This window comes from Perissodus microlepis, chromosome 16 (genome assembly GCF_051167445.1).
Source record: "Perissodus microlepis isolate ML-2025 ecotype Zambia chromosome 16, ASM5116744v1, whole genome shotgun sequence".
In the NCBI taxonomy this organism is placed as follows: domain Eukaryota; kingdom Metazoa; phylum Chordata; class Actinopteri; order Cichliformes; family Cichlidae; genus Perissodus; species Perissodus microlepis.
In genome coordinates, this window is record NC_140476.1 from 9,178,998 (window position 1) to 9,193,059 (window position 14,062).

At 44.4% G+C, this 14,062-nt stretch overlaps 1 protein-coding gene across 1 annotated transcript; it reads left to right on the plus strand.

The window, feature by feature from the left end:
* The first annotated feature begins 2,345 nt into the window (after positions 1-2,345).
* inhbb (inhibin subunit beta B) lies at positions 2,346-12,230 on the plus strand. Its single transcript, XM_084908504.1, has 2 exons — positions 2,346-3,303; positions 9,894-12,230. Exons 1-2 carry the CDS (start codon positions 2,916-2,918, stop codon positions 10,718-10,720), a joined length of 1,215 nt encoding a protein of 404 aa, XP_084764630.1. The 5' UTR covers positions 2,346-2,915; the 3' UTR covers positions 10,721-12,230.
* Positions 12,231-14,062: the final 1,832 nt, after the last annotated feature.

Genomic DNA, 14,062 nt, shown 5'->3' on the forward strand with positions numbered 1-14,062 from the left:
CTTTCTTTCTCCCTTTCCTATCCCTCAGTCATGTCTGTCCCGTCAATAACAACTGAAAATAAAATAAAATAAACAATAACAACAAAGGTTGATCAAATGGACCAATACGGCAAGGCCGTGATGATCCATTTGGCAAAGTAAATCCACTGGGTATCCTTGTTGGTCTTCAGACAACAATTCTGATGGCTAAAGAACCAAATGGGACAGGCCAAAAAAAAAAAAAAAAAGGAGAGTAACTTAATCAGCTATTATGCTGCAGACCAGGCTGCTCTAATCCATCGCCGCCGCTGCTGCTGCTGCTGCTGCTGCTGCTGCTCTTCATTTCTTTTGACCTACTGACCTACATTGCTGCTCCACACATGACACACAGAAGCTTCTGAAAACTACAACAGGCACTCTTACTGGGACTTAAAGGCTGCACAGTCTGACTGTTGTGCAACATACTGGCCCTCATTTAGAGCAGCAGGTGCCTTTTCCTTTGGGGATTGTAGTTCTAAAGACCCGATGAAAGCAATCCAACACTGATGTTTTCTTTTTATGTAGTTAAATTGAGAGGTTATTACCAAAAGAGTGAAGTATAAAATATCAAGTGTTATAAGTATTATAACATCCCTTTACAAATGGATTATTACATTTAATCATTATATTAAAAAAAAACAATTGATGCTTTATTGTGTTACAGATTACATTTTTAAAAATCCAGTTTACATATATTTTTTTAATGCATTCAGCATTAAAAGCTAAAATTTCAGATGTGATATTCAGACTCTTAGTTTTTTCAAAGCCTGTTTGCCAGCAGTTACATTTTGGACATCTTGGTTGAGTGTGTACAGACTCTTGGATTTGGGAAGTTTCTCCCACTCTTCCTAGAAGATCATCTCAAGCTTGGTTGGGCTGGATGGGGAGTCTCCTGTCCCTGGTGCTGGAGAAATTGCTGTTGAACATCTAACCTTCAAACTGTGGATATGCTTGGCTGAAATCACCCTAGCAACCATATCTACTAGTTGAGGAATGCCTCCACAGCATGATGCTGCCTCCACCATGCATCACTGCAACGGTGGGCGTATCAAGTAAAGAGCAGTGCCTGGTGTTTTTCCTGGAGTTCTGCCAGTGGGTATAGTTTTTCTTGCATCAGACATGGCAGTATGTTTCCTTGTGTGTTGCTCATGGACTGTACAGCCGCTGTGATGTCACTCATTGGTTTCAGTCTCTATGCTCCGAAGTATCCGCCATGTTTTGTTGGAGTAGAATTCCACATATTTTGAGGCCGAGGCTCCAGAAAGATCATAGACTGTATGGAAGCATCACACAGATTAGTGTGATGCTCAGTAACATGCAATTGCAAAATTCTAGAGAATCACTCATTTAAACTGAAGTATAAACTTTTAGGATGGTAGGGTAGGTATTCTGGATGATGGCCGAGAGGACACCCTAGTTTGCTATTGAGGCTGCAGATGACTAGATGACTAGAACTATTCTACATACATGCATTGACAGCTGTAGGGCCAAACAGGCATTTCGATAATACTTAAACTCACTTGACTTTCATTGGTCACTGGTACACTGGCAGCAGGCATGTCATACTTACTGAGTCCACTTTTCTCCTAGAAATACTCAAAGGAAGGCGAGGAGAAGATAACTCAACTATGGATTTTATCACAGAACTCTCCAGAGAGCTCCTTGTCCTTCATTTACTGGGAATTGTGAGATAGTCCTAAATTTAGGAGTGTCTTTCTGTTTGTGTATGGCAGCAGTGTGTAATGAGGTCTTTCTGTCGGTAGATGGCGCTGTTTGTCTGATAATTTGTGTGGTTACCAGCCCTGCGTTCTCCTCATTTAAGTTCCTGATTTCATTTATGGTTCCATCCACCTTTTTTTAAAGGTTGCAGTGAAATATAAATTCAGTCTTTAATGAATCTGATTAAAACTATTATTTTTTTCTATAGCTCACAAACACAAGTGAATGAATTAAAGATACTGAAAATGGTTCTGTATGGGCTGTAATCTGTGTGAAGTTCGAATCCTGTGTGGAAACACACGTTTGATGCTTTAAATCTAAAACGTTTAAAAATCTTTAGAAAGTAATAATTAAAATGACTAATTTCGGGGGTCTGACTGTGCGCGGTACCTCCGCTAAAGGGGCCGTTATAAAAATTCCTAAATTTGGATATCAGGTGATCACCCACACTGAAGGCTGTAAGTCAAATATTGCCAAGACCTGAGGGAGAAAAAAATTATGCAACCGCTCCGGGGCCTCCGTGTTACCATAATAAAACCATGTCCCACAGTCGTGGATCTTTAGACGTAGTAATAATCCCTTGCGCGCTGTTGGTGGAAATCCCCACGTGGTGTACGAATTCCTGTATAAAAACTTTGGGTGTGCGGAGCCCCTGTTGTCGTGATTGCAAAGAGAGGAAAGGGTCTCACTGAGCATAATCTTGCAGGACGCACGGGAGCTTGCCACCCTCAACCGCGCACGGCGCACACACAAAAAGACTCGGGACTCACGGAGCGCTCGCGTTCTGCTTGAAGCTGCGGGACAGGAGTCTCCGCAGGCTGCTTGAATGGAGAGGAGCCGCCTGTACGGGGTTTTATTCACACTTGTGCTCTTTTGTTTTGGCAGATTACGCGTCTGAACGCAGCGTGGTTTGACAGAAGCGCATCAACAATCAGAACTGTCGTGCGCGCCTCTCGGTTACAGAGATGAACTTTATTTTGTTGCTGGATAACGAGCTGGAAGCACAATGACTGGAATCGTTTAGTCTCCTGGAATACAAACACATGCTCAGTGGATTTATTCACTGGATGATTTCTCCCGGAACTTTAGTAAATGAAAAGTCGCTTAAATTTCGGTGTGCATTTTTAAAAGATTCACAATTTCTTTCGTAGCGTTTGGACTGTAGAATAAACTTTAAAATGAGCTTTTATAGTGTGGCACTGTCTTGTTTAGTTGCGTGCGTGCTGTGCGTGCGCTGCAGCTCGGTGACCGGGACAGAGACTCAAAGCTCACCCCAGGAGTCGTGCGCGTCCTGCGGCTTCAGGGGGCCGGATCAGTCGGAGCGCATGAACATAGATTTCCTGGAGGCGGTAAAGAGGCACATACTGAACCGGCTACAGATGAGAGAGAGACCCAACATCACCCATCCCATCCCGAAGGCTGCGATGGTGACGGCGCTGAGGAGACTGCACGCCGGCAAAGTACGAGAGGACGGCCGGGTGGAGATCCCCAGCTTCGACGGGCAGGCTGCCTTCAACAACGAGGTTCAGGCGGAGACATCTGAGATCATCAGCTTCGCAGAATCAGGTACTAATCAATAATTCACTGCACATGTCTAATTCGACCCTTGCCTGAACTCTTTCACGCTTTGAGTCTTAACAGGCAGCATGGCACCAGGTGAGTTAATAACTGACAATCCTTAGCAGGTGAATATATATATATAATTTTTTTATTTTTAAGCGGCAGAGGCAGCCACAACAAACAGCCATAAACCAGCCATAAACACGGAATCTGGTGCAGCCGTCATTTTTTCATCATCTTATTACGTCACACTGGCTGCTGATTTAAATCCTCCTGTTCTGGAAATCCAGAAGAAATGAAACCAAAGACAGAGTCCTTAAATTACCCCCCTGTGTTGTCTAGGGGATAAAAAAAGCACCTCTGAATCCAGTTTCATCTCAAAGCTGAGCTCACACTCAATACTCCAATGTATAAAGCCCTCTTTTAAATACGGACAAAGTCCCTCAATTGGCCATTTATCCCTTCCTCTAAGAATGTGTATCTAACTAATTCTCAGAAGTCTAAAGAGACACACACACACACACACCCTCCTGTGCGCGCACACACCCTGACACACAGCCTCAAAAACACACACACACACACACACACACACACACACACACACACACACACACACACACACACACATATACACAACAAAATCATCGACAGAATGGAATAATTGTCACTTGGTGCTGTGAGTACCACGTCTCCAGCACAAACTGTTAGTTTAAGAGAAGGAAACATAAAATTAAACTCACAAAAATAAGATGCTTTGTACACACACACACACACACAGGTTTCCCATTGGCTCTGCAGCTACAATTAGCCTGAATGGACTGTGAGCTCCTGCCTTCCATTGGGAATGATCTGAGCGCCCTCATGACAAGGCAACAAAGGCCGGGCAATTATTATAAGAGCTCTGTGTGTTCACATCATGTCAACATGGAGAAGAAAAACAGCAGCGAAAACAAAAGAAATTGCTCAGAATAATGTATGAGACATCTGAGTCCATGCTGGGTTGGATGAGGTGATGGGACTGTTGGTGCTGTTAGTGTGTCTGTGTGTGTGCCCATATTGCAGCGTTGCAAAGCTTTAAAGGTTCGCTGGGCTCCTTTGCTGCTGCTTCTTCTTCTACTTCTGTGTTTTTCCTTGCTCTATTCTTCCTCACACCTTTGAGCCTTTGTGTGGCATTGTACCATGGAGCTGGCTCGGGTCCCTGCTCCCTAGACCCCGTCTGCCTCCCGGCCAGCTGGCTCGAGGCCCCCCAGATCGGATGCTGCCAGCCAGGGCACGGTTTAGAGGCGAGGTCTCCAGAATGCTCTGAAGCCAGGGGAGTTTGTCCCTCCCCAAAGATGAGGAAGCCTGAATTGTTGTTTTAGAACAAGGCGAGATTGGGGGTGAAGTTGGCATCTGTTTAGCCAACAGAGAGCCAGTAAATGGATGCTGATAGGTGTTTGTGTGCTTTGTTTTTCTGTGGGGTCAGCTTGTGTCCCGTCAGCGCAGGGTTAACCGCGGTGCCTTATCTCCGGTAGCACAGTGGTACAGAGTCTGCCAAGTGGCCTCGGGCAGGTGAGGGAGGGGATGCCAATCTCTCTTCTCCCCTGACATGCTCCCGTGGGCCCTCACTGAGGGATTCGGTGTCCCGTATCCACAGGAGCGAAGCGGGGAACACGGGCAGAGAAGAAGGGAGGGCGAGAGAGAAAGCGCTGGATGGAGAAGTTCAGATGGGCGCTTCTCGATTGCTCGCTGCCACTGCTTGGACCCAGTGAACTTGTGACAAGTGGTCCAAAACTCAGAATTAAGACTTCATTATGGGAGGTCACTAAGTAGTTCCTCCACAGGATCAGGTTGGCAGGTTTACTGCAGGACACTGCTCTTTCATGAGGAGCTGTCAGTCATGGCACTCCTGGACCTGCTCCAGCCATTTTCCACATTCACTCAGCGGGGTGTGTTTCAATCAGTGGGATCGGCTGCTACTGTATAGCTCCTGATCCTATAAATGATTTATGCACAGTGATTAAAAATTCCTCTGTGGTAAAGCTTTAACAGCAGCAGGTCCAGCACATTTGTGGCTTTAACCTCTGGTCAAGAGTCCAGAGTCTCACGTCCACGCCTCCTCGGTCTGTGTGGAATTCCTTGAGAGCTGAGGCCTGAGGGGTGGCGGCCATATGTCACGTTAGAACCACGCCGTGTGGTCTTGTCGACAGCATCTTTGAGTAATGAGCTCTGAAGCTTTCTATCTACCTGCCTACTTGCCTGCCTCCATCCACAGCCTCTTCCCTGGCTCAGCAGCGCAGGTGGAGACACGCTGAAACAGCCCACCCAGGTGTCCTGCCTGCTGATAATCACTAACAACGTTTTTCCACTGTGGGGTCAGGCGAGGCGTGTCCAGGCCAGCTCCAAGCTGCTTGTAACACAGCATGAAAAGAACAGTTCATTCCTCCTAAAGAACCTCAGCTGAAATAAGTCATGCAGTGTTCAGATGTATGCTCTTACAGCGCGAGGATCTATATGGTCCATGACGCTAAAGGAGTGATTGTTAGTGCTCCACTCAGAGAATCATACATATGCCACCTGTCTACAGGTATAAGCTACGTTAGACGCTGTGGTTTCAGGCTTATTTCAGCACTTGAAAACCTTTCATATCAAGCAGAAGTCCATTCATGCCTTTGTAGTGGCAGATTAAACCTGCCAGTTGTCGTGACATTGCAGATTTTTCCTCTGGATTTTAACCTTTTACCATCCACAAAGTCACAGGGCAACCACTTAGGGTTAGGGGTTGGTGGCATTTTAGCTACTTCAGAAACTAGAAGACATGACCTTTCAGATCAGCTCTGTCAAAATGCAGTTTTTTGCAATTTTTCTGTGAGTTTTTTTTCCATCTAACTATGCAAATAAGTGAAACTTCCATCAAAATAAGTTCATGTAACCATAACCCAGGTAGCTGTTAAAAGTAGGGCTGGATATGGAAAAAAAATCATATCAAGATCTTTTTTTTTTTTCATATCAGTTGAAATTGATCTATATTATGATACAAAACAAATCACTATTTCTGTGAAGCCTAAAGGTTTCTGTTCACTCCAAAGTGTAGATATGAGGCTATTATATAAAATATAATAGATATTAATACATATTAATTAATAGATATTAAATGTTTATGATCAGGGAGCCAGATAACCAGGATCCGCTGCTTAAATCCAACATTTTCCACTCTGCTTGCTGCCATAATGTCTTACAATGTAATGCATTTGTGATGTCACTGTGTCACACTCTTTGGCTTTTGCTGTAAAAGCATGTTACACAGAGAAAGAGTCCTGGTTTGTATACAGTCTTGGATTGTGTGTGCATTTTGAAGGTAAAAGGTCAGCTGTGCACTGATGCCACTGCTTCAGATTGTATAAACGATTCATGGTGTTGCCTGCTTTTGTGGGAACAGTTTGTGGCGCATGCTGCTCTGCTTCTTTGTCAGATTTGAAATGGCCAACATATCTTCACACACCACCGAAATCCTCGGATGTTCTAGTGGAAAACGCCCGATGTCTGTGTCGATGACACTGTTTTTGTTAACGTTTGTCATTTTCTCTTTCATGTCACTCACACTCCTGTCATACTGCTGTGTACGGCTAGAGTAGCTCAAAGATTAGCTGCTTTTTATCAATTTTATTTTAACCATATCTCAGATTGTGATTAAGGAAACGTTATTATCATTATTTTTATCATTTTCTTGCCCACCCCTAGTTAAGAAGTTAAAAAAAATAGGACTGTTGTGTTCAGAAAATCGGTTTATTTATGATTTTATGCATCAGTTTTATTACCTAGTGTTTCTCCATTTGAGGCAGAACGTCACCATTTAATGAATTAAACACGAACCAACTGGCAGAAAACCGTTAATAATTTAGTACTTAACCATGGTTATCTCAGTTTTGAAGATTCACTTTCCTTATTGGCGAATCTTGGGAAAATGTCTTAGATTGTGATTTGATCATATCACTCTGGGAAATTTGATAAACCAATTTAAAGACAGATTCATGAGTAATGAAATTAAAGCTTATTCACAGCCTTACTGCAGATCCTGAGCAGCTACAGCATAAAAGCAGCTCAGTGATATCGAGCGTGTAAAAATTCCTCAAACTGTTTTGGCAAAAGATTTCAAATGTGACCTCTGAATACTCCTAAACCTAAACCCCTCTGTGCATACTTTTCCCAACTTGTCCCTAGCCCCGTTTACATCCTAACCTTTAATCCCTTCTCTTTCTCTGTCCCAAACCTTTATAACCCTTCTCTTCCCTCTCCCATTGTTTAGTTGTTCTTTAGTCATACTACCGTATGGTTTGATCATGTAATTAAGTTATTTATTCAAAAAAAAAACTGTAACAATACTTGTATAACAAACACAATTTTTATTTTCAAATCTTCTCTGAAGTTTTGTCAGTTAAGGGACAAAAAAAATAACAATTGTAACTCAAACACACGAAAAACAATTTACATTTTCCCCAGAAGAGTCTCTCTAACGTCTCATTATTCCTCTGTAAAACATAGGGGTTAGGGTTACCACCAATGATGACTTGGACCTCAGACCCCAGAGGGTTACCCATCATCAGTGATGACCCCAACCCTAACCCTAATTCTCACCCCGGCAATCAAATTATTTATTTATTTTCTTTGCAATTGGTTCAAATATAATTCCAAATTACACACACTGAAGAATAGTCATGCTTTGTTTTTTCCAAATTAAAAAAAAGAAAAAGCACATTTTTACCGTTCTCCAAAATGTGGGGTTTGGGTTACCACCTATATTGCACTTGCATTTCGGAAGGTTAATACATACGACACAAGCCAAATGAAGCAAAAGAATACTGTCTGACAGGAAAATAAGAATACAGTGTTAGGGTTATGTTGGTGTAAGGTATTATGTTGGTGGGTTATGGTTTAGGTTTACTTCTCAATATCAGCAATGACTTGATCTCGGATGGTTAACTACACCTGAATTTCATCTCTTTGGGGAATAGGTTGGCCTGGAATCAAAATGGGACATGATCATACAGACGTCTTATTTTGCAGCCTGTCACTGTGTGATGCCCGTCTCTCTCTGAGCTCAGAGCTGTCAAGGCACGTACGGTGATGACTGAGGCGAGGTTAGTTACTTGTAGCCCTGAGGGGTCTTTGCATGAGCTGCTGTTCAGCTGATTCCTTCACGGTGCTGGCTTTGCGTCGATTTGAGCGTGTACTCGTTGTGCACAGTCATATTTTAGCCACAGGCTGATGTGTGGAGAGTTGCTTACCGTGGGGGTGGGTGGGTTTGTGTGAGCAACCAGCTGACGTACTAGAGAGTGGAGAGCTGGTCTGAACAGGCCCCCGTGTGAAGGTAAAGCTGCACTTTAATGGAGGAAAAGGCACCAGGCGCTTTAAAGAGGAGGCCCGTCTTTGGTGGCCACCTGTTGACACTGACACACACTAATCAGTGGGCAAACAAAGTAATTTAGCTGCTTTCAAAGCTCTGCATGAGCACATTGTGGCAAGTCTCCTGAAACAGAAACCTTTCTAGTTACCTCAGGGTAATTTGGAAGACATCATTGGGCTTAAAAAAAAAAGTAGTGCCAGAGAGAGCCCAGCGCCACCTTTAGACACCCAGGATCTCTTCATTGTGCTGCTGTAGAAAGTGGCCAGTGTCATGTAAATGGCTTTTATTTTTGCCTCATCATGCTTTTTGCTGGAACGCCACGCGTTTCAATGGCGGGCTGCAGCGCGGCGCTCTCCCACTGCCTCACACAGGGCTTTGTGCTGTCACTCTCAGGGTGCTCCCGCTGGAAGGAGGTGCAAAGGGGTAGCATAGGGTGGGAGGCGGGGCTCGGGTTGGGCACGAACAGCGAACTCAGTGAACCCCCCGCAGGCCTTAGCCATGCCCGCCACCCTCCCAACTTTTCCACTTCTATCCTTCCTCCTTCCCTTCATCTTCCTCCTCCCTTTTCCTTCTTTCGCTCTCTTTTCTTTTTGGTCCTGTCACTTACAAAAATGGACCTAAAGCCAACTGGGCCTGATCCCAGAACTGGCCTGTTACCGCTGGCCTATCAGGAGCTACCACAGAGGTCACCTGATGCAGTCATTGAGAGTTAACAGAGAAAACAAGGGGAAAACAGATCTGTGGAAACAAAGCTGTGCCCTTCTCAGGGGCTTTCTCTGTTTGTGTGTTTGTGTGAGCGTAGAAAACAGTCTGTAGGTCAGTAACCTTTCTCCTGGAGCCACAGAAGTGCGCTTGGTTTAAGCACAACAAAGACCTCCCAGCCTGTCATGGCTTTCAACAACCCATGCTCAGTTGTCGAGAAGATGATTAAGCTGTCACATGTTCGCCTATCTCTCTTGGATCAGATGTGATATCACTTACTGAAATTACAAACTACAGCCATGTGATAACTGCTGAAGCATTTTCATAAGCACTGAGCAAACTGAAAACAATATAATGCTGCTGAAAGGTCCTCAGCTTTGGATCCTATGATTTGAGTCAGACATTTATTTTTGTTTTTGCACACTGAACTGACTAAAAGAGACTGTCATCTACCTTCTTAAAAATTCTACCTCTGTGTAATAAATTCTTCTGTTTATTCTCTTGCTAACAGATGAACAAACACCCTCCAAATCCAACCTGTACTTCCTCATCTCCAACGAGGGAAACCAGAACCTGTACGTGTCCCAGGCCAACATGTGGCTGTATTTCCGTATACTTCCAGGTGGTCCTCAGAAGGGCATCAGGAGGAAAGTGACGGTCAAGATCCACTACCAGGAGGCCACGGCTGTCAGCGGAATGGAAGGAAGCCCAGGAGGTGGAGGTGGCGGAGGGGGAACAGGTCGCTGGGTTCTGGTGGAGAAGCGGGTGGATCTGAAGCGCAGCGGCTGGCATACGTTCCCGCTATCTGAGGCGGTACGGGCAGTGTTTGGGAAGGGCAGCCGGAGACAGGACCTGGAGATCCACTGTGAGGACTGTGAGACAGCTGGCGTGGCTCCTGTTCTGGTGGATCCCGGCGACCCATCCCACCGGCCCTTCCTGGTGGTGCGTGCACGACAGCTGGATGGAAAGCACCGCATTAGAAAGCGGGGGCTTGACTGTGATGGCACCAGCGGGGGCTTGTGTTGTCGACAGCAGTTCTACATAGACTTCCGGCTTATTGGCTGGAACGACTGGATCATTGCACCAGCAGGTTATTACGGTAACTACTGTGAGGGCAGCTGTCCGGCCTACATGGCAGGCGTGCCGGGCTCAGCTTCATCCTTCCACACTGCGGTAGTTAATCAGTACCGCATGCGGGGGATGAGCCCGGGCTCAGTAAACTCCTGCTGTATCCCCACCAAGCTCAGTACTATGTCTTTGCTCTACTTTGACGATGAATACAACATCATCAAGAGGGACGTGCCCAATATGATCGTGGACGAGTGTGGCTGCGCCTGAGTCCACACTGGCCCGTCATTATCTGGACTGTCAGGAAGGCCTTTTGTACAAACAGGATGTTATTGTACGGTACACATATATATCTATACCTACTGTATGTGCAAGCAACACACACTGGTACCATCTAGCAAAAGCAAGTATCACTGTTGTGTCCACGTGTGTTTGCACGTGTCAGCACAGGCGTGTGTATTTATCAGAGTGAGCGACACGCTTGCCGCCCGCATTCTGCCTATTCGTTGGTCAGCGGCGGCACGAGAAGGGAACGCTTACCACCAAATGATACTTTTCTCTAGTTTGCCATTTCTAGTTAAAAAATAATGGCCCGTCATCTCCTCGTAAATGAAGATTTAAAACAAAACAAAACAAGCGCTTAAGGAAAGTGACATGATTGGCTTCACTGCCCACACGCCCCCTGCCCTGCTCCTCCAACCCTCTGAAGTACTCTGAGCACATAACAGACTTGTGTTTTTACAAAGCACTGACAGTTCATCAGCTTATACAATTCAGAACACCAGCACTTCCCTGCCATGCAGACAGACTCAGTCTGGCTGTCCTCTCTGGTGGAGTTAAACTGGCAGCGCTTAATGCCTTGCAGGATTACAGCCTTCACAGCAGCGCAGCGGCAGAACAAAGTCCTCCACTGAGCCCCCACCGCCACCTCTGCAGCCGCCACTGCTGGCGTTATTGTGGCCGTCACTCTTGTGTTGACAGAGAGAGAACTGCTTTCTCCTTCCCCCTGAGGCTCAGCAGAAGCCAGTCTGCAGACTTGGAGACTCTAGTTTTGGCCCAGTGGGTCACCACAGTGCAGTGCAGCACTTGCAGAAACTGAAATGCACACCCTATAGCACTTGTATAAATAAATGCCTTCCAAGGGGTACTGAGTGTCCTGTCCTATCGCTGAATAAGTGCCACATGAGCTATGCAATGTATAGTAACCTATACCCATACTCAACATGCTATTAGACTGAATCCTCTCCCCCTCTCTTTCTCTTCTTCTTCTTCTTTCTCTCTTCAGTCCTCAACTCTTTATCAATACTTGAAATGTAATCTTTCGCTTCCTTTCCAAAGCGAATGATTGTTGTGACGTTTGCACTGAAAAGTTGCGGATTTAGCGAAACAAAAACTGCCATTGAAAAGTTATTTTTATAGAAGTAAATTTGAATTTTGTTTCAGATGTATTTTAACTAATTAATGGAACCAAAGAGGCCACGATTTTAGCTGTAGTGCTCGGACGGCAAGGCCGCCGAGTCACTGTGTAAAATACCGTTTGTGATCATTTGTAAAAGGCCTACCACCGCATCAGGGTATGACATTTGATTCTCCTGTCTTAGCTCTATTTTCATTCTCTGTTTTGTACAATGAGCAACATTTCATTTTTCATCTTTAATTCTATTTTTTGTTCCAGTTTTCTATTTAATAAGAAAAGCTATTTTAGTTCCTGTCTAAGAAACATTTAGTCCAGTAAATGTCATCTGTACAGTTTATGTAAAATAAAATGTTTTCTTAAATATTTTGTAACTTTAACTTCCTTTCTGCATCATGTTTTAAGTGTGACTGTTTTTGCCTAATGACAACATTCATAATATATTTTATTATTATTATTATTATTATTATTATTATTATTACTACTACTACTACTATTGTTGCTGTTGTTGTTGCTGTTGTTGCTGTTAAATCTGCTAAGGAGCATTGGGACCAGTCATAAGGTAAAATTCAAAAATAAAGTCAAAATGTCAAGAAAAAAAGTTGAAATGATGAGAATACAGTCAAAATAGTAATTTTGATTTGATGGACCAGATGTTTTTTTTCCTCCACATTCCAACTTTATTCTGAAAATTCAAAGTAATAAAAGAAAAACTCTTCCTGTAGAAAAACTTCTTCACCTAAATGTTTCGCTAAAAACACTCTAGATATAACAGTTCTATGGTGTGTGTGTGTGTGTGTGTGTGTGTGGCCCCCTAACTGACTTCACTGTTGTTGGTAACGGGTGGCCCCCTCTGGCTCCACCCCTGGGTGAAAGTGTTTGGTTTGTACTTTAGTCTTTTCTGTGCTTTAGGCTGATATCCACCTAAACAAAAGGGTGAGGCTGAAGTTGCAAGAAAAACATGAGCACATTTCAATCTTTGTCTCCACTGGTTCAAACATAAAACATTTCTCTGCTGTCGCCTGCCAGGATCAAGTGTCTCTTATAAGCTGGAGCTGTAGAACAGTAATTACAAGCATGATTAACAGCTTCAGTGGCATCCACAGCGAGTGCCAGCGCACAAACCTTCAAATACCTGCCCGATTCCTCCTGTTGCCGTGCTTGTTTGTCATCTGTCTGCACGGCGTGTTGTTTTAGTTAAGATACTTGTGCACATGCTCATGCAGGCTGTTACATCAGACCTGTTTCCCTCTGCATCACAATGTTTCTATTTCCCAGCGTAGGTCTGCAGTTGCTACAATGTGTCAACACTTTATGCAACAGCACAAGGCTTGCCCGCCTGAATGTCTGTCTGTCTGTGCCAACACCTACCAACGGCAAGATTTCAAGTAATGTTTCTGCAGAGCCTCCATCACAACACATCACATGTCCCTGTTAAAACATCAGCCAGATAATTGCTCTAAATGTGTCTATTAGGACCTGCCAGGAAGCGCAACGAGATTTGTTTACCTGCAGGGCAAATAGCACGTTAGGGAGGGATCAGTGTAAGTAACTTTTTTACCTGGAACACCGCGTAGGAGTGAGAATAAACTCGAAGAGCAAGAGAACATTTCTCTATAAAGACAAATTATGAAAACAAATCAGTGTTATGGTGTATGACTGACAGGTGAAGACGAGAAATGATCTGTCACAGAGTTTTTTTTGTTTAATACTTCTTGGAGGAACCTGACAGCGTGTGCAGAGAGCAGGGAGGTGCGTAGCTGTCTTGTCATGCTTTCCAGTGCATGCCAAAATCTCCACAGCTGGAATGTTAACGACGCCGAGCTGGAGCTGCAGGCCATTAAAGCAGAGCTGCATTCTGGGCCACACACTCGCTCCCTTAAAATCACATTACAGGTGCATATTTTGTAGGCTTTTGGCATCGATAATCACTGGAGCTGTACGCACGTTCCCAAAGGCACCTTTAAACAAACATGCACATACACAAGTGCAGCCTCTCCAACCCCGAGCTATCAGCTTAAACAAATATTGTCCTCCTTGCCCTCCCACATCTAAAACCGTCACAGGTTGAGGTCATGACAGCTGCCAAGTTGACAGGGTCAGCTGGTTTATCGCCGCAATAGCAGCGCTTATTCTTCCAAATCAGCCCTGGCTGCATTCACTAATGAATTTATGATTATTCATCGCCTGGGGCCAGG